This window comes from Mustelus asterias, chromosome 6 (assembly GCF_964213995.1).
Source record: "Mustelus asterias chromosome 6, sMusAst1.hap1.1, whole genome shotgun sequence".
NCBI classification, from domain to species: Eukaryota; Metazoa; Chordata; class Chondrichthyes; order Carcharhiniformes; family Triakidae; genus Mustelus; species Mustelus asterias.
In genome coordinates, this window is record NC_135806.1 from 56322655 (window position 1) to 56344768 (window position 22114).

A 22114-nucleotide genomic window follows, 5' to 3' on the forward strand; every position below is an offset into this window, starting at 1 on the left:
GGGGGTGAAGCGGAAACAATATTACAAGTCCAGACGAACTGGTGGCTTGATCCGCTGTCGCGATCGTCGTAGTGCAGGTCGCAGAGTCGTCCGAGCAGGGAGCGATGTCGGCCCAGGCTCCGTACAGTGAGCGTCGAGAGAAGGCGCAAAGTGGTGTGAAGCGGACCGATCCATCGTCCCGTCCAGTCGTCAGGTACTGCGTGGCGACGGCTCCGGCGACTCAAGCGAGCTGTACACAGGGGCGAGAGGAGTGAGCAGTGGCCCTGGTGGCGTATGGGGAACAGTGGGAACCGGAGCTGGGGGGTGGGGGCCCGCAACAGGCTCAGGGCGCACTACATTGGGGACAGGGACTGAGGGAGGAAGAGGCGTAGCAGTCTCCGAATGGATGACCCCAGGGACCGTGGGGCGGAAGGACGTGGTGACCTCAGGGGCCCAACAGGTGCCAAGTCACGGACACAAACTGTGTCCTCCCGCCCATCAGGGTACGCTACGTAAGCATATTGAGGATTAGCGTGGAGCACTTGGATCTCCTCGACCAAGGGATCTGCCTTATAGGTCCGGACATGCTTCGCAGCAGTCCAACCAATGATCAAATTTATCAGAGGCTCCAACCTCTTGATGGTCTAATGCTAACTTGTCGGGTTTTAGAAACGGCTCCATGCTGGTAACTGTTGTGAATAAAATTGATGCGCTATCAATAAGGCGAAAGACTACCGATATGCCAATATAAGTGTAGGCTTTTATTCACAACAGAATCAGGAGCAGATCCCAACATATAACCAACCTGGACTGAACAAGGGGGAGGAGACAGCCACCTTTATACTAGGTGCCGAGGGGAGGAACCAAACTGGAAGGGGATGTGTCCAGGTGTGACAAGCACACACAACGGTGGTCCATATAGGGCAAAGAACAAAGAACAGTACAGCACAGGAAACAGGCCCTCCGGCCCTCCAAGCCTGTGCCGCTCCTTGGTCCAACTAGACCAATCGTTTGTATCCCTCCATTCCCAGGCTGCTCAGATGACTATCCAGGTAAGTCTTAAACGATGTCAGCGTGCCTGCCTCCACCACCCTACTTGGCAGCGCATTCCAGGCTCCCACCACCCTCTGTGTAAAAAACGTCCCTCTGATATCTGAGTTATACTTCGCCCCTCTCAGCTTGAGCCCGTGACACCTCATGATCGTCACCTCCGACCTGGGAAAAAGCTTCCCACTGTTCACCCTAGCTATACCCTTCATAATCTTGTACACCTCTATTAGATCTCCCCTCATTCTCCGTCTTTCCAGGGAGAACAACCCCAGTTTACCCAATCTCTCCTCATAGCTAAGACCCTCCATACCAGGCAACATCCTGGTAAACCTTCTCTGCACTCTCACTAACGCCTCCACGTCCTTCTGGTAGTGCGGCGACCAGAACTGGACGCAGTACTCCAAATGTGGCCTCACCAGCATTCTATACAGCTGCATCATCAGACTCCAGCTTTTATACTCTATACCCCGTCCTATAAAGGCAAGCATACCATATGCCTTCTTCACCACCTTCTCCACCTGTGTTGCCACCTTCAAGGATTTGTGGACTTGCACACCTAGGTCCCTCTGTGTTTCTATACTCCTGATGATTCTGCCATTTATTGTATAACTCCTCCCTACATTATTTCTTCCAAAATGCATCACTTCGCATTTATCCAGATTAAACTCCATCTGCCACCTCTCCGCCCAATTTTCCAGCCTATCTATATCCTGTTGTATTGCCCGACAATGCTCTTCGCTATCCGCAAGTCCAGCCATCTTCGTGTCATCCGCAAACTTGCTGATTACACCAGTTACATCTTCTTCCAAATCATTTATATATATATCACAAATAGCAGAGGTATAAAATAGGTATAGGTAGGCACAACTGAGGTCCACCACAACTATTTCATTCTCTCTGCTCGAAGACCACTTGGTACTCTCTTGGCAATATCTCAATGTCAGGCGTACTGTTGCTGATTCGTATCGGCCCAGTTTACCGTATTTCCTTAAGTCAATTCTTCCCCTCAGGGAGAATTTGTTCCCTCATACTACAACCAATGGCAAGTAATAGGATGTATGATTGTAGTCAACCCTAACATTGGAATCCAGTTGTAATAATAACTAGTCAGTTTTACACCAATTTTGTATAAGGGAATTTGGCGCAGGTATTTTTTGTACTCTATTTTCAAGATAACAGATACAGCTGCAGCTGTACTAACGATGAAAGTACGTTGCAAATATCAGACTTTCATTTCTACTGTGGGTGCTAGAATTATATCTTCAGCTCTATTACCCTCATTTTCCATGTACAGATTTTTTTTGCTCTCTAAGTAAAACTCTTCATCTTGCCGCTTGATAACATCAGCTTCTGTTTCCCCATTTATCACATGAAAATTTGAAGAGTTCCAAGTTCTTGAACTAGCTTTATATCTATCATGACCTTGACCTGGTGCATGACTGCATCCTGGTGCTTTACTATAACCTGGAGCATTACTGATTCCTTTATTCCTTGGCATCTGAATATGACCAACTTGCCCACAGGTATAGCACTTTGACAGGAATTGGGGCCATTTAAATGGTTGGTGACTACCATGGCAATGGTAGCATTCAAGTTTCTATCGTTGAGATTGGCTTTCATGGCCTGGATCCAGCTGATCCAGGGTGGAGCACCCCTGCTGGCTCAGGAGAAGAACTCCTTTGCAATTTGCAATCAGCTCTTTCTGCCATTTCCAGGGCCATGACCTCATCACAGGTCTCCTTCCACATTAGCTTATTGCCTGTGCTCAAAGACTGGGCCTGGATTTTATTTTACTTCAGGTGTTTGACAAACATGTCTGCAAGGTCGGTTTCTAAGTTTATGCCATACCCATTGTGAAGAGAGAATTTTTATTTATTTATTTGTGGGACATGGGTGTCGCTGGCTGGCCAGCATTTATTGCCCATTCCTAGTTGCTGGAGCGCAGTTGAGAGTCAACCACATTGCCCTGGAGTCATATGTAGGCCAGACCAGGTAAGGATGGCAGATTTCCTTTCCTAAAGGATATTAGTGAGCCAGATGGGTTTTTCTGACAATCGACAATGGTTTCTTGGTCATCGGTAGACTCTTAATTCCAGATTTTTTTTAATTGAATTCAAATTTCACCATATGCTGTGGTGGGATTTGAACACAGTAAGGAGTCTAACAACACCAGGTTAAAGTCCAACAGGTTTATTTGGTAGCAAACGCCACTAGCTTTTGGAGCGCTGCTCCTTCATCAGATGGAGTGGAAATCTGCTCTCAAACAGGGCACAGAGACACAAAATCAAGTTACAGAATACTGAACTACACAGATGCAAGAAAGCAGACAGTATTCTGTAACTTGATTTTGTGTCTCTGTGCCCTGTTTGAGAGTAGATTTCCACTCCATCTGACGAAGGAGCAGCGCTCCGAAAGCTGGTGGCGTTTGCTACCAAATAAACCTGTTGGACTTTAACCTGGTGTTGTTCGACTTCTTACTGTGTTTACCCCAGTCCAACACCGGCATTTCCACATCATGGGATTTGAACCCAGGTCCCCAGAACATTAGCTGAGTTTCTGGATTAATAGTCTAGCAATAATACCATCATCTCCCCTCTTTAACTCGAGATTCTAGTCTGCAATATTCTCGCTTGGCAACTGCTTCCTTTCACGGAATGCAACTCTCTGTGCAATCTCATTATTAGTCATGCCATAATATGAGTCCAGAATCTCACTAATTTCAGCTTGTTTCAAAGTACTGGTGTCATGTAGACAACACTAGTTAAAAACTACATCAGAAGCACTCAGCCCTATCATGGTGAGGAAAAATATGTACCTTAACCACCTTTAGCCAAACGTGAAACCTTCATTCGTAATTACACCGGTCCTCTTAGTTAGGGTTGAATTCCCCCATTGTCCCCAAGAATGCCTTCAGGGTCACTTTTTTCAATTGCATACCCTGCTGACTTGCTGAGCTGTACCTGAACACAACATGCCCAAGGAGTAATCTTTCAAATCGCTCAAACTTCCTCAAAATCAAATTTAGGAGTATTTCAAAAATATGGCACAATGTTCTTTGGTCCTTAATTTTCTCAAATGAAATGCAAAAGAAAACACTATCCCAGCTTTGTTTGTCATCTTTCATTATGGAATTCTCCCATCTAGGGCGGGGGTGGGTAAGTGGAGCATTTCCAGCTATTGAGACCAACAGGAAAACATACCATATCTTCCAGCCCTGACCTCATTAATTATGCAACTAGTGTATTATGTGCCGTATCCCATGGTGGGGCAGGCCTGATGGTGCATAGTTCACCATCGTATCTGGGCCCCATATTGAAAAGGTACCCAATCACTGAAGAAAGAAGATAGACCTCCTGAAAGTGATGATGGATCTCCAGGAACAATCTGAGGCTGGAAGATGGGCCTCCTCAATGACACAGAAACTGGAAGATCTACCTGTAGATGCTTCCCCCAACCCACTGCTGTGGTGTTCCAGGGTCCAGGGTTGCTGGTAGCCTCCATTCCAAATTCTGGAGGCAACCCCAGGCATTGTTCAAGTGAGTCCCGACCTCTGCATGCCATGTTGTTCCAGACAGGTTTTGCACTGGCACGTTTTGCCGCTAGAGAACCGGACATGGGAGGAAGATACAGGATGGGCCTTCATCTGCATCAAATTAGTGGGATGTAAATCAGTTTGACATCGGCCTCCAGTGGGTGTTCCAATCCATTATGGCAGGCACCAACAGAGGATACTGTGGGAAATTCACGCCAGAGTGGAACCATTAATTGCACCCCAGCCAAATTCCAGCAAATGCTTATGTTTTGTTGGTAGAAAATTTACAAAACGTACATACTTATTGAAAATCTTTTCAATTTAAGATAATTTTAAAAATAATGAAGTTTCTTTTATCTGGAATAATTTAAAAAACCACATAGTATTACAGAAATATACCTGTCTTAATCTGACCTCTACAGGTCTGCTCTGGCTGCAGTTTCTACTCTGTCCTGACTTAGGTATCCTCAGAAACTTCTGGACAATGACTTTTTAATAAACATAAAGACCATCAAGAAACTTACGAATTTCAATTATGGTTCCAATTTAAAAGGTAAACTTTTCTCTCTGTTTCCACCCCGCCCACTCCTGTCACAAGGACAAATTCACCAGCTCTTTTCTGCTCGACATTTGTAAGACATCTGTCTTCATCATAGTTAATTCAGGCCACAGAATTATGCTACCTGATATACAAAAGAATCCTCACAATACTGTAATTCATACTTTGATTAGGCAACCATTGATGTGTAATGATGTCATGTAAATAGACTGAAGGAGAATTCACATCTGGTTTTAGCCACTTTGGCCAAGAATGAGCTAAAGTAAAAACATTCCATTTATTTATTTTGGGTGCTTTGTTTCTCCAGATAATGTCGCTAGGAGTCCATGCAATTAATGATCCTGAACAAATACAATTAATCACCCAGATTAAACAAACTGGAAGAGTTCCGAGCAAATGTTTTGTTTTATGTTAAATGAGTTTGACTTGTCCTTACACCAAAAGGTTATAAAACATTCTGGGAAAACACTTTGGCTATCTTAATGTGAAAAAGGACAGCTGACTCTTAATATCTTCCTGTTTATTTCTGTGCTCACTCTCTTGCTGGGTCTCTCTTCTCTACTTTTATCTGCAGATAAACTGGAGATAAAAATAGAGGAATCTGTCACAAAGTGAACTCAAATAACTTAATATCTTGCTAAAGCCAGGACAAAAGTATGTCTGTCTATCGGACACATCGCTTAAAGGCTCAAGATGCCAACTCATGGCACCTAGGTACCTAAGAGTAACGCGGAGCCTTGTTTATAAGTTAAAAATAATGGCCTAAAAATTCAATCACACCACATGGGGTCGCACGGTGGAACAGTGGTTAGCACTGCTGCCTCAAAGCTCCAGGGATCTGGGTTTGATTCCCGGCTTGCGTCACTGTCTGTGCGGAGTCTACATGTTCTCCCCGTGTCTGCGTGGGTTTCTTCTGCGTGCTCCGGTTTCCTCCCACAGTCCAAAAGACATGCTGGTTAGGTGCATTGGCCATGCTAAATTCTCCTTCAGTGTACCTGAACAGGCACCGGAGTGTGGCGACTAGGGGATTTTCACAGTAACTTCATTGCAATGTTAACGTAAGCCTACTTGTGGCACTAATAAATAAACTTTTAAACTTTTTCTTGAAAAATACTATTTTTCAGTTGTAAACCTAGCGTTCCAATAGGGACACACATTGCTAGAGCCAGGACAAATGTCTGTGTGGATTGTACACTGGACTCACGAGCCAGTTAGATCATACGACCATAAGATATAGGAAAAGGACTAGGCCCCTCGAGCCTGCTCCACCTTTCAATAGGATCATGGTTGATCCAACATTCCTCATGTCCACTTTCCAGTCCTTTCCCTGTAACTCCTGATTCCCTTACTTATCAACAGTCTATCTATCTCAGCCTTAAATATACAAAAGGACTTGACCCCCATAGCTCTCTGTGGCAAGGAGTTCCAAAAGCATACAACCCTCTGAGAGAAGAAACTCCTCCTCATCACAGTCCCACATTGGAGCCTCTTTATACTAAGAATATGCCCTCTGGTCCTAGACAGAGATTTAAAGTAGAGATTGGCAGATTTTTAAACATCAATTGTATAAAGAGATATGGGGTAGTTGGATGATCGGCTATGAACGTATTGAATGGTTGACAGGCTGAATGGCCTACTGTTCCTGTGTACATGCAACTCCCTAGTGAGCAATGCACTGGGGAACACCTGAGATGTCAAAATTCAACTGATTATATTGGGTTTACTTAAATAAATTCCCTCCAATTCCCATCGAAATGTGGCCAGGTGGCAGCAGAAATTCGGGAAGCAAGATGGTTCAGTGGGGGGAATCTGTGGAACTGGTACGTGGTACATGGTGACAGGGTGGATGGGTTACGGTGAAGATGGTCATGATGGGGGACAGGGAGGAAATCCAGGGTAAAGAAGGCTCACGTTTCCATTGTGGAACCAAGTACAGTCTGCAGCAGCATTCCTGCCTCTCCTGGCCCAGAAGGAAAATATATAAAGAAAATTAAAAATCACCTGGTTCACTAAAAATCAAATCTTGTGGCTCAAAACCCAGCTCCCAACAGGGTGGATCTACCGAGGGAGGCTGCCATTGCTCAATCCTCAGACTAAAATTGGAGTCGGGTCCCAATAACCCTGCTGGAGTAAGCTGCTTGATTGGACAACAGACACAGTAAAGACAGGCCCTCTCTCCCTGGATTGGGACCAGGACAGATGTGCTAATCCCAGCCCTCTAAATTGTAACGCAGTTACCCAAGACTGTCTCTGTTTTGTGGCCCTGATGACTTATTGCATAACTATCCAGGACTGTCTCTGCGTTATGGCCTCAATTATTTCCTCCCCCCATCATGAGTCTCTGTACTGTCTTCCCTTGCCGCCCCACCCAAGTCAAGCCTTTCCTTTCCAGCGCATTCCCTTGCTCCTTGTAGCTATTCCCCCCTCGTTCTGGGCCACTGAGCTATGGGAACCATCTGTTGTTACCTAACCTGTCCCATCCTCTCATAATTTTAAGCATCTCTTCCACATTGCCTCATAATCTGCAACATGCTAATGAAAAAGCCCCAACAACAAAAGGTGTGCATTATTCATAAGTGAGTGCAGTCCAAGATTAGCTCATTTACGATCGAAAAGGAGATCTGTGGACAGGTAATGTTTCAGCTATCTACCTAAATATTCAACAATTTATTAATAATTGAGAAGAGAGTGCATTTCTCGTCAGTCCCAGTGTGAGACTGGAGTACGACACAACAGTGAAACATGGACCTATCTGTCTTGCCAAATAACAACCATCCTGACAAATTTCTGCAGTTAGATGTAAAAGCGTTAGCTACAACTCCTGGTTTGGGCCAAATCGGTTTTCCTGGTGTCTCTGGGGCAGCTGTGAGTGGTCGGCAGTGGCACAATCAAGTCTATTCACAGGTAAGTGGGTCAAAAACAGCTTCACAGGTGTACTTTCGATCTGAGAATTGAAAATACATCCTTGTAGAAAAATGCTTTTATATTTTTAAAGAAATATCTTAAAGGCACTGACCTAGATTAAAAGATATGAAACATTCATATAAATGACTCTGTAAATATAATCATCTGTAATCTAAAGCCTAGATTTTAGTTAGTTGAGTGCATTTTTGTAATTATTCCTTTCATTTGGCACAGTGGTTAGCACTGCTGCCTCACAGCACCAGGGTTTGATTCCCGGCTTGGGTCACTGTCTGTGTGGAGTCTGCATGTTCTCCCCGTGTCTGCGTGGATTTCCTCCGGGTGCTCCAGTTTCCTCCCACAGTCTGAAAGATGTGCTGGTTAGGTGCATTGGCCATCCTAATTTCTCCCTCAGTGTATCCGAACAGGCGCCAGAGTGTGGCAATTAGGGGATTTTCACAGTAACTTCATTGCAGTGTAAATGTAAGCCTACTTGTGACACTATTGAATAAACTTTAATCCATTAGGAAGTAGTTTATGTTAATTCACTATTTTTGTGAAATCAAATGAATGCTTGCAACTACACTCAATTTTTAAAAAATTGAATCTTGAATCAGACTGGCAGTAGAGTCATCAGGTACAATATGATCGCAAATTATTTTCAGTGAGAGTGCTGTGAATTACATCATTGTTACTGTTGTGTATTCAATGTCTTCCAGACTAAAGACCAAGATGCATCAAAGATGTTCAGCCTGCGATTGTATGGTGATAGTCCTTTTCCCATTGATGAAGTCCTCAGCAAACATATCACTCCGCTAACCTTGAAGTCCACCATCAAGAGGAATCCCTTGTATGCAGATATAAGGACAGACAACAGCTGGCAACAGAACAAAGCTCACCCATCCTGGACAATTCAGGATTATGACAGACAGTCAGTACAAACAAATCTAGCTGATCATTTAAGCAAGGTGATGTGTTACTAAAAGTATTATTGTGAATAGGTAACCATATTTTAACATCAATTTATCTTGCACTTAACTTGGCACAGTGGCACAATGGTTAGCACTGCTGCCTCTCAGCGCCAAAGACCCGGGTTCGAATCCTGGTTTGGGTCATTGTCTGTGTGGAGTTTGCACATTCTCCCTGTGTCTGCATGGGTTTCCTCCGGGCTCTCCAGTTTCCTCCCACAGTCCAAAGGTGTGCAGGTTAGGTGAATTGGCCATGCTAAATTCTCCCCCATTGTATCCGAACAGGTGCCGGAGTGTGGCGACTAGGGGATTTTCACAGTAACTTCATTGCAGTGTGAATGTAAGCCTACTTGTGACTAATAAACAAACTTAAACTTAAACAATAGTCACAATGTAGTTCATGGACATTGGGCATTAGAAAAACATTTGGCAATAGTACAGTATTGGAGATATTTATTCAAGGAACAATCAAAGATAAACCTGAATGAAAGGAGAGGGATAACAATGCAGCAGAGAGTTTTAGAGAGAATAGTTCAGAGTGTAGAGCCAAAATGTGAAGATTCTGTGGTTAATGGTAATGCAGGCTGAAAGCACAGGCCAGAGTCAGAGGAGTGCAATATGCATGGGGGGACATTATACTGAACAAATGATGAGATCAGGAGAGGAAGGGTATGATAATAGAAGCACTAACATTTGTACCTTATCATGACCTTAGAACATCCTGAAACACTTTACATTCAATTAATTCAATCATTGTTATTGTGTAAAAGTTTTTTTTTATTCATTCGTGGGACATGGGCATCACTGGCTGGCCAGCATTTATTGCCCATCCCTAGTTGCCCTTGAGAAGGTGGTGGTGAGCTGCCTTCTTGAAATGCTGCAGTGCATGCGCTGTGTGTTGAGCCACACCGCCATTAAGGAGGGAGTTCCAGGATTTTGACCCAATGACTGTGAAGGAATGGATGGTGAGTGGCTTGGATGGGAATCTGCTGGTGGTGGTGTTCCCATGTATCTGCTGCCCTTGTCCTTCTAGATGGAAGTGGTCAGGGGTTTGTAACGTGCTCAGGATTTTTGGTACATTTTTGCAGTGCATTTTGTAGATAGTACACACTGCTGCTACTGAACATCGGTGATGGAGGGAGTGGATGTTTATGGATGTGATGTCAATCAAGCAGGCTGCTTTGTCCTGGATTGTGTCAAGCTTCTTGAGTGTTGTTGGAGCTGCACTCATCCAGGTAAGTGGGGAGTATTCCGTCACACTCCTGACTTGTGCCTTGTAGATGGTGGACAGGCTTTGGGGAGTCAGGAGGTGAGTTACCACAGTATTCTTAGCCTCTGACCTGCTCTTGTAGCCACTGTGTATATATGGCGAGTCCAGTTGAATTTCTGGTCAATGGTAACCCCAAGGATGTCGATGTACGCAGCTGCCAATAGGTCCAGAGTAAGATTCCACTAAGAGCATGAAAAATGAAGAATCAATTGATATATGCTTTGGTTATGTTAATTGAAGAAAATATATAGGCCAAGTTAACTCCTTGTTTTTTCTTGAAGAACACTGTAGGAGTGTTATGTTCCAATAACTGGTGACCAGGGACTAACAACAGTGGATGTTTGTTAACAGTAACTGAACAGATCCTACACGCTGTGTCTCTGCCCATGCTCCGGGAGAACTTCCACATTCCAGACATGTGACCCTTTTTGTACCTGTGCCATCCCAACATCCACGTGACCACCCAGTCTACGTCTTCCTAATTTAAGTTGGGGACAAACAGTTGTGACCTTGTAGGAGAACAGTCACAAAGTATAAACTATTTGCACATATAAAATTAACCAGGGCTAACTTTACATTACTATTTACAAGGTGAAAAATGCTAATTGGACTATAGCAGCTGCCATATTGCCCATTACATCTCCTGTCTCCCACCCTTTTAAAACAAAATCCAATCGTAGACAAATTCATCACATAGTCCTTGAATCGTGGATTTGGTTGGCTTGGACACCCTGAGTGTGAATCAAAGAATCCAATTTACGACCATTTAGAAAGATGCGGATTAATCCGGGATAGTCAGCACGGATTCGTGAAGGGCAAGTCGTGCCTCACAAATTTGATTGAATTTTTTGAGGAGGTAACTAAGTGTGTTGATGAAGGTAGGGCAGTTGATGTCATATACATGGATTTTAGTAAGGCGTTTGATAAGGTCCCCCATGGTTGGCTTATGATGAAAGTAAGGAGGTGTGGGATAGAGGGAAAGTTGGCCGATTGGATAGGTAACTGGCTATCTGATCACTCACCTGAAGAAGTGGCTTGCAGCTCCGAAAGCTTGTGTGGCTTTTGCTACCAAATAAACCTGTTGGACTTTAACCTGGTGTTGTTAAACTTCTTATCTGATCGAAGACAGAGGGTGGTGGTGGATGGAAAATTTTCAGACTGGAGGCAGGTTGCTAGCGGAGTGCCACAGGGATCAGTGCTTGGTCCTCTGCTCTTTGTGATTTTTATTAATGACTTAGAGAAGGGGGCTGAAGGGTGGATCAGTAAATTTGCTGATGACACCAAGATTGGTGGAGTAGTGGATGAGGTGGAGGGCTGTTGTAGGCTGCAAAGAGACATGGATAGGATGCAAAGCTGGGCTGAAAAATGGCAAATGGAGTTTAACCCTGATAAATGTGAGGTGATTCATTTTGGTAGGACAAATTTAAATGTGGATTACAGGGTCAAAGGTAGGGTTCTGAAGACTGTGGAGGAACAGAGAGATCTTGGGGTCCATATCCACAGATCTCTAACGGTTGCCACTCAAGTGGATAGAGCTGTGAAGAAGGCCTATAGTGTGTTAGCTTTTATTAACAGGGAGTTGGAGTTTAAGAGCCGTGGGGTTATGCTGCAACTGTACAGGACCTTGGTGAGACCACATTTGGAATATTGTGTGCAGTTCTGGTCACCTCACTATAAGAAGGATGTGGAAGCGCTGGAAAGAGTGCAGAGGAGATTTAGCAGGATGCTGCCTGGTTTGGAGGGTAGGTCTTATGAGGAAAGGTTGAGGGAGCTAGGGCTGTTCTCTCTGGAGCGGAGGAGGCTGAGGGGAGACTTAATAGAGGTTTATAAAATGATGAAGGGGATAGATAGAGTGAACGTTCAAAGACTATTTCCTTGGGTGGATGGAGCTATTACAAGGGGGCATAACTATAGGGTTCATGGTGAGAGATATAGGAAGGATATCAGAGGTAGGTTCTTTACGCAGAGAGTGGTTGGGGTGTGGAATGGACTGCCTGCAGTGATAGTGGAGTCAGACACTTTAGGAACATTTAAGCGGTTATTGGATAGGCACATGGAGCACACCAGGATGATAGGCAGTGGGATAGCTTGATCTTGGTTTCAGATAAAGCTCGGCACAACATCGTGGGCTGAAGGGCCTGTTCTGTGCTGTACTATTCTATGTTCTATTAATCCCTACAGTGCTGAAGGAGCCCATTGGGCCTGCACCAACTCTCTGACAGAGTATCTTACCCAGGCCCTCTCCCCTACCCTAGCCCCATAACCTCACAAATGTACCATGGCTAATCCACCTAACTACACATCTTGGTACCCGGGAATTGAATTTGGTACCCGGGAATTGAACCCGGGTCCCTGGTGCTGTGAGGCAGCAGTGCTAACCACTGTGCTACCATGCCACCCACAATGTACCTCATTGATCTCATTCAATGGCATCAATGAATGAGATGCCATTGGGTTGTTGACTTCAGTGTGAAAGGCATCAGGTATCCTTGTGATGTCCTGTGGCTGCAGAGCTTGCTGCATTGCCATCTGAAGGACCCACCATCTCTATTGGTTGGAGGGTCTGGATTGCAGGCTGGATGGGGTGTGGAGGTGGTTGATGGTGGTCAGATACATGTAGGAGGTGACACTGGCTTTGTACATACTGAGCACCATCCATGCAACCCATATTGGCTGTGGGGCACCTATGAATACCACTGCCAATTTGTCATGGCCACATGGGATTCTAAATGTTTGACTAGGTTTTAGAGGACAAAGTGTGCGAGCATTTTGGTCATAATACCTCTTTCCACTTTGTCGCCACTTCATAAGGATACCACTCAGGCTGATTTAGACCTTATGTTGCAAGAGGGACTTGACAATGGGAATCATGATCCTGGTACCCCCAGCGACATGCGCTGTGTGAATGATGGCAGATCCCATCTGGGCATGTTTCCCAGGCTGAGGAGTGCTGTATAGAAATCTGTTTTCTCAAGGATGTGCTTGGCTGAACAGGCCCTTTCTGTCAGGCCATTGGACTGTGGATACAGTGAACTACTCATGATGTGCTCCAAGTCCCTGAACTCTGGAAATGAACAGACGAATGTGTCTGTCATTATGCATTGTAGGATGCCGTGTGTGGTGGCAATGCGTCTCTTGACTGTCCTATGACCGTGTTGCTCTTCATGTCAGGTAGGTGGTCGATTTCAAACCAACCGAAGTACAAGTCAACTGGGATCAAGTGCTGCTTACCACTCCATTCATAAATATCAGCCATCGTGAATGACCATGGGAGATCCAGGACATCATGTAGGTGCAGTGCTTCCTTGGTTTGAAGTACATTGCATGACGTTTGAGCGCATTGCATGATGCACACCGATACTTCTCTCTCCATGTACGCACACATCGATGGTCAGTATAGGGATCCTTTGCCCTGTACCTAATTGCTCCAACCCTGGGTGCCCTTGGTGGAGTTGCTGGGTATAGTAGCTCTGCAAAGAGATAGAGATAATGAATTGCTGACCATGCAATATCTGCCCGCCTTGAACAGTTAACTCCTCATGTATAGAGAAGAATGTGCAGAGCTCATGAGGAAGCTTCTGTGAGGATCCAGGTCAGCCTTTCATAATGACTTCACGGAGTTGCCTGCATGTGAAATCCACCTAAAAGGCATCCTTAAGTTCCTCAATTCATGAGATGAAAGGACCTATATGGTCACAATGTCAATGCCCTCCTCACGGTCTGCCTGGTCAGTGGTAGGTAGGAGGGCTCTGGAAAGAGCACCAGTACAATGCTTTATCACATTTGTAGACAATACTGAAGTTGTAGTAGCTGTAGTCTTGCAGACACAGTGTGAGAAGGCTTTTTAAGAACAGTGATAAGCGGCTGATGATCGGTTACAACACTTATATGATGTCATGAAATTTCTGACAAGCAAAGATGAGGAGTAGGAGCTCCTTCTTATTTTGGGCATAAGAGTCTGATTGTCAATGAGGAACCTGAATGCAAAGGCTACTGGTCAGCCATCTGGATGCAAACTGCACCAAGTTCGTGCTGGGAGACATCTGCTGATAGGAGCACAGGGGCTTGAATGGCCTGTAGTCTCAAGACCTGCTCCATCCAATGTTAGAAAACCTCGTTACCAGTGGAGATTCCATAGGGCATACGGAAGAAATGAGATCTGCCTACCAGAGACGTGAATGTGAGTTTTGAAGATTTGCCACTTTGCTTCCAAGCTGCTGAAGATCTTTACATTGTGTATATCATTTTTGAGATTCTTAATTAGTAAGGGAATCAAGGATTATGGAGATAATGTGGGAAAGTGGAGTAAGGATTATCATATCAGATCAGTCATAATCTCATTGAATGGTGGAGCAGACTCGATGGGCCAAATGGCCTACTTTTGTTCCTATGTTTTATGGTCAGCTATGAACTATTTCAGCATCTTCATAGGATGATGATGTCTAAGCAGTGCCTTATTCAAGTGGATTGGGTCAATACAGATCCTGACAGGTACTGTTGGTGGGGTTTCCGAAGTGGCCAATACTGCCTAAACTTCAGACAATACAAAACTCAAGAAGCCAGTGTCTCAGTTTAAAGACGTAACTTTATTTAGACCAGCAGCCGCTCGGAGACCACCAAAGAGTCAGGGCAGCTCTGAGATAGAGCAGTTTAGATCTCTCCAATGAAATCTGACATGTACAGTTCAAAACAGATCAATTATAGGATTTTTCTTATCAATTACTGCCATCTTTCACCAACTTTAAATCAATCATCTTCAATATACATAACTCAACAATAATACTGTCATATACCTTAGCCAATTGCATCTTACCCTCTGACGTAATGGCATTTTATTAGTCTGTAGAATCTGGAAGTTAACTCTTGTCTTGGCTGACCCCACTTCCTCTGTTGCCTAGTAATCTCAGACACCAGCCCAAAGTTCAAATGAACATCCCCATGGTTCCCTTATAGGTCACTGCCAAACCAGATTAACAAATGACTCTACATCTGGCATGCATGCATCTTGTCTGGACAGTGAATAAATCCTATTCATGAAATATGATTCAGTGTTCTAAACATTCTCTCCATCTGAAACTTTACTGATAAATCTTGCATATTCTCAAGGTCCAAACATTCTCTTGGAATATGATTTTGCCCTGATACCTTTTACCATGATGCTTTGCAGCAAATTGCTCGTGGCTAAAGTGAACAATATATCTTAAATATTACACTAATACATTCAAAACATCAGCATATGTGTTTTAAAATCATTATCAGTTGTCTAAATCTCTTACTGCATCTCATATGTGTAAGCTGCTTTCTTGTTAGCTCATAAGCTTGTTTTAGAAGTCATTTAACTCAATGCTGGTAGTTCTGTCAATGCCTTAATGTCTAATGGTTTAAAAATCTTACTAATCTATTAAGGTTCTCCCACTTACAACCCGCCCCTTCTGGCCATTGGCTATCCCAATACTAGGCCAGTAAATAAAGGTATCTAAGGAAATCCTTACAACCTAAACGGTGATTGGCTTCTTCATTCCTTTCTTCTTTACCTTGATCGTCATTACTAATACTGTATTAGTTGTACATAACTGCGTTTGAATCATAATCCCCACTAACGCTAAAAATCATTTTAAAAAGTAATATCTCATGGAGGCCATTAAATAGATGTCTGACAGTACATATTGTCATACGCTGGTAATAAAGACATCTCTTTGTCCACCTGGATTGATGCCACTGCTGCTGCCAAAAACATATCGCCATCCCTAGTAGGGTTTTCGATCCCTTATTATCTACACAAGCCCTGAATTTCCTTTCTCTGTATTCTTCTACAGATTCTTTGGGATCTTGTTCAACTAAGGTTACCTTAACCCAATTGATGTGTCCTTTACCTATCGCCCATTTAAATTGCTCATATCTTTGGTCCTCACTATCATCTGTTGCAAATATCTAATCTCTCCTCCTTAAAGCCTCAGTAACATTTGCCACACTCGCCCAGCTAACTTTCCCTTTATTAAAATTCTTATGTCATCCAAAGTCAAATGATGAACCTCTCTTAACTCACCCATACTTGCCCAAAAAAACAAATTTTGGTGATTATGACGTAACTTGTCCATAAGCATCTGCTTCAGTCACCGATAATGGCACTTCCTCGGTGGTCACAGTGGTTGTTCCTCTCCATCTACTAGATGACTTTATTATTATATGGAGTGGTGCTACCAGAACAGGCGATCCCACCTTACTATTATTAGGGGAATTTCCGTTTCCCTGAGTTACCCTTCCTGATCAATCTTCCCTAACTATTTCCTCATCATCTGACTCCTCTGAGATTGGGGATACAATGAATTTGTTACCATCCTCCCTGTGGGCACACTTTTAGAGTCTTCCCGAACAGCCTTTGCTGTGATTAACCGCTTGTTAACTGCCTCTTTCTGAAGGTGATTTCTCATCATTGCAGCGAGAATCACCACGGCCATTTCTGGTGGGCTTTCCACCAGGATATTTGCTCAGACCCGGAAGCCTCTGAATCATATCCTTTCTCTATCATTTTCCTAATTAATTTACCGTGCTCTGTTACTACCGTTTTTATTAACAAATCATCTCTTCCCCATGTCAAATCTACATTTTCTGCTATACTCTACAAGACCACGTGAGAGTGTTGTAGACCTTCTAATCTGTGTTTTTCAATTTCGTATGACCGACTTTCCCATCTGGCTCACCCTTTCTCTCTCTGATTTCTATTTCTGTTTTCTATCCTTTTTCGCTTTCAACTTCCGCAGACCCCTCTTTGGGAATTCCTCTGTGTCAAGCCCTGAGCTTCCTGCTGAGATTGACCCTTGCCTTCTAACTTTTTCTTATTGGGGACCCCTTACTGAGTTTTCCACCCCAATAATTCAAATATGCCTCACTCTCCCGCCCCCACGGGGCATTCTGGTGCCTAAGCTGACTGTTGCCCCCTCCAATTGGTTCTAGCCTCTTACGTTATTGATGCGCAGATCTCTCAGCTCTGATACGCGAACAATACCAGGAGTCCATCCCTGGCCTTTCAGATTAAGCACACCCAACGCTTTTTAGGTCTTATCTTACCACACGGCTCTCTTGGCTCCGCTCACAGACTGGTAGCAAAATTCCATTATCACCCCCTCCTCTTTAAGTGCGGCTTCTTTACTCAGTGACACTGCCTTTGTGACTCTAAATGCTCGTTCAGATAGATCAACTTACAGATCCGATGACTTGACATGTTACTCCTTCTAACTAAAGTAAAGCAAAGATACTTATCCTTAGGAGGCACATCCCACCGTCAGACTCCGGTGACTCTATCCCGGCGCTTGTCGCCAAAAAGACTGTTGGTGGGGTTCCTGAGGTAGCAGGTACTGACTAAGTTCAGACAATACAAGACTCACAAAGCCAGTGTCTCAGTTTAAAGACTTATTTTCATTTAAGCTAACAGCTGCTAGGGGACCATCAAAGGGTCAGGGCAGCTCTGCGATGGAGCAGCTAGATCTCTCCAATGAAATCTGACATATACAATTCAAAACAGATCAATTACAGGCTTTTCTTATCAATTACTCCCGGCTTTCATTAATTTTAAATCAATTGTCTTCATTATACATAAATCAACAATAATACCTGTCATATACCTTAGCCAATCATATCTTATCCTCTGACATAATGGCATTTTATTAGTCCATAGAATCTGGAAGCTAACTTCTGTCTTGGCTAACCCCACTTCCCCTGTTGCCGAGTAGTTCAAATGAATGTTCCCATGGGTTCCCTTATAGGTCACTGCCAAACCAGTTTAACACATGACATTATGTCTGGACAGTGAATAAATCCTATTCATGAAATATGATTAAGTGTTCTAAATATTCTCTCCATCTGAAACTTTACTGATAAATCTTGCATACTCTCAAAATCTAAACATTCTCTTGCAATATGGTTTTGCCCTGATGCCTTTTACTATGATGCTTCACAGCAAATTGCTCTTGGCTAAAGTGAACAATGTACCTTAAAAAATACATTAATACATTCAAAATATCAGCATATGTGTTTTAAAATCATAATCAGTTGTCTAAATCTCTTATTGCATCTCATATGTGTAAACTGCTTTCTTGTTAGCTCATAAGTTTGTTTTAGAAGTCATTTAACTCAATGCTGATAGTTCTGTCTGTGCCTTAATCTCTAATGGTTTAAAAATCTTACTAACCATTTAAGGTTCTCCCACCTACAGGTGCCATCTTCTTTTACTGCAGCCAGCATTGCCAAAATTCATTCTGTGAACTTGTCTATGAGGCTTGCGACACCCAGTGTTATCATGAGTTCAGCTCATCAATTACTTTCTGCTTCATTGTTAGGGGCACCCATCTCTGACAACAGACCAGCGGGTGATACTGAGTCAGCTAGCCTCATATGATACATTACAGGTAGCTTGCCAACAGTATCACAGTTGAATAGGTCTTTATATTACAATATTTTTGGAGCCTGGTGCTGCAGAGTGTGTACATTGGGACTAAGGTGGGTTAACCCCAATGTGATGCTGTCCCAAAGACCTAAAAGCGGCTCTACATTTTGGTCAACGACATGAATTTGAAAACTGCTCTGTGTTCAGAGGAGGATGTCCACAGCTCCTGTGTGGATAGTTTGTCTGCCATACTCCATGAGGTCCACTTGAGTGTCAGGATCTGGTGCAGTGTATGTGTCGATTTATCGCAACTTCTGCCTGGGCAGGACATTACAATTGGCTCCTGTGTCAATCTTTATTAGTAGTTTTGCCTTGCTCCAGGCACTGTTTAATGTGGTGAAAATCTCACCCTTCTCGATAATGATGCCAATGCTCTCACGGTAAAGAGTTTTCAGAGACTCCGTACCTTGGGTAGAATCATAGAAATCCTACAGTGCGGAAGGAGGCCATTCGGCCCATCGAGTCTGCACCGACCACAATCCCATCCAGGCCCTACCCCCATATCCCTACATATTTACCCACTAATCCCTCCAACCTACACGTCTCAGGACACTAAGGGGCAATTTTTAGCATGGCCAATCAACCTAACCCGCACATCTTTGGACTGTGGGAGGAAACCGGAGCGCCCGGAGGAAACCCACGCAGACACGAGGAGAATGTGCAAACTCCACACAGACAGTGACCCAAGCCGGGAATCGAACCCAGGTCCCTGGAGCTGTGAAGCAGCAGTGCTAACCACTGTGCTACCGTGCAGCTTCAATTACACTTCAATTTATTCATCCTATTTGTGCTGGTGGCATGGACAAGCTTTTCTGGGTTGGATCTGCAGCATTTTGTGAAATGGTTCCATTTGCCACTTCTGTTGCAACATTCTGTTTTGTGGGTAATGGCCGCCGCAGTTGGAACAGGGTGTGCTCTGTTTCTCACCTTAACACTTCGCTGCTTCTTTCTGATTTCAGCATACTAATGTTGTTGGCAGCTTCCAAGGTTAAACCTTTCTCACAAAGAAACTGTTTGTGGACAGCATTGCTGTGGACCCACACACAGTGTGATCTGTGAGTGTGCTAAACTTGCATTTCTTTGCTAAAGCTTTTAAAGTCATAGTGTGTGACTGAATAGACTCATCAAACTTTTGGTTGGTTGTATTGAACACACGTCTATCTAGTATGATGTTCTTTACTGGCAATCATTTGTGCACAAACCATCTCAGCAATATATCAGGATCCTGCTTCTCTTCCTCCATTTGAAAAACAAGGGGCTCGTATTTCTCAACCACCTCAGGACCCACTAAATTTGGCAGAGTGTATGCCTTTCCCTTCTTTGATTGTCCGATATGCCAGCACCAATGTAGATATGCCACTATTTTTCAAATTTCATCTAGTTGTCTGTGACATTTTTGTCAAAAACAAGCGGGTCGATGCAGCGAAATCCCAGCAGCATTCTGCCAACTCCTGACACCATGTAGAAGTGCTGGTTTCCAATAAATTAACAGTAACTGAGCAACTCTTATGCTCTGTCTCAACCCACGCTCCGGAAGAACTCCCATGCTCCTGATACGTGATCCCTTTTGTACTCACATCATCCCAACATCCACGTAACCACCCAATCTACAACCACCATTGGTTATGTTAGGACCTCCTGAAAATAGGTCTCAGTTTAGCTTTCATCCAAAAGACAGAACTATTGATTCCTTTGGTACTGCACTGAACTATTAAACATGTTCTCTTAGCCTCAGAATAGGACTTAAAAACTCAACTTTCTACTCAAAAGCATGAATACGGCTACTGAGAAGAGCTAACATAGTGGAGATTATATCATATCAGACAGATAGACAGACAGATGGGCCCTCAAGTCGTTGGGTGCCTCTGGATTCATCCTTCACTATTCATCCTTTGCTCTCCATTCTTTGTGACAGAATGCAGTGAGACAGAGGTGATTGGTGCACAGGATTTGGTACAAGTCGACTTGCCAATTAATCAGCACCTTTTTCCCCTATAGTATAAATTGTTGTGATTGTTTGAAATTTGGCATTCCTGCATTTGGCCTGATGAGTGTAAGATGAAAAGCTTCAGCAGCATGATTCTCTTATCAGCAATATTCACACTTCATTTATATTCATTTAGGAGGATCCAAATGACCTGAAATTTTGGTTGGACGACATTTATACGCCAGGATATGATTCTTTACTGAGGAAGAAAGAGTCTGAAATGAAAAGAGCCAAATGCTGTAAACTAGTAACACTGCTAGTAATAGTAGCCTGCACTTTAATTACTGTAATTACTATATTAATAGTTGTTGTTGGATACTAAATTATTGAGCCAACAAAGATTTATGTAAAGAACTTTAATAGTCATGTTCATGTTATTTGGCACAGAAAGAGGCTATTCATTGCATTGTATCTGTACCAGCTCTTTGAATGAACCATCCAACAAATCCCATTCCTTTGATCTTTTCCCATTGCCTTGCAAACACTTTTTGTCTGTTCAAGTATATATCCGAATTCCTCTTGAAAGTTATGATTGAATCTGCTTCACTATCTTTCAGATAATGTATTCCAAATCACAATAACCCATAGTTTAAAAGAATTTCTCCTAATCTCCCCTTCTGTTCTTTTGCCAACTACCTTAGATCTGTAATAAACTTCAGATTACCTTAGATCTGTAATACCTTAGATCTGTATCCTCTGGTTACTGACCCTCATGTTACTACTTAGTCACTCCATCAAAACTCCTCTTGCCTCTCCCAATCTCTGTAATCATCTCTAACCCTACAACACTCCGAGATATCGACGCTCCTCTAATTCATGGTGTTTCAAAATGTCCTTGCTGTTCTTATCCAATCTTAAACTGACTGAGATTACATTATTTTGTAGACATTCAGAGGCTGATTTTTGAGTGAATGCTAAATTAATTTTAAATGTTCAATTTCTGTTCTTGATTTTCTTTATTAGATTTGCATAATGTTAGTTTAAGAAATGCAAATGCAAACTGTTCAAGAAAATAAAGATTAACCATAGTACTGGTCATGGGATTATTGTTCTTCTGTATTTACTTCAATTTGGTCCATACTTTAATCTTCCTTCAGTATTGGTAAAATCTGGAAATAAAAAGATAGAAATAGTGCATTTACTTCATTATTTAACAGACCTATAAATAAAGGATAGTACCTTTATCATCAGATGTTCTAAAATGTGTTTACCAACCTGTTTTTGGATCTATTTTGTGTATAATCAAGAAGAGAGTTTGTTTCTTCATCAGATTCATTTCATACGAATAGTGGGTCTCCCACATCATTGTTTTGGTCCCTGTGATAGAGTTCTTTCCCTCGCCACTAAAACCATCCCTCTCCCTGGAAACTGTCTGAAGTTGAACTAGATTGTGTCATATTTGATCCTGAGACATGTTACTGACCA

At 43.2% G+C, this 22114-nt stretch overlaps 1 protein-coding gene across 1 annotated transcript; it reads left to right on the forward strand.

Moving 5' to 3' along the window:
* The first annotated feature begins 7862 nt into the window (after positions 1 to 7862).
* Positions 7863 to 21011, forward strand: minar2 (membrane integral NOTCH2 associated receptor 2). Its single transcript, XM_078213865.1, has 4 exons — positions 7863 to 8024; positions 8741 to 8989; positions 18920 to 18925; positions 20826 to 21011. The coding sequence occupies exons 1-4, from the start codon at positions 7863 to 7865 to the stop codon at positions 21009 to 21011; spliced, it is 603 nt and encodes a 200-aa protein (XP_078069991.1).
* Positions 21012 to 22114: the final 1103 nt, after the last annotated feature.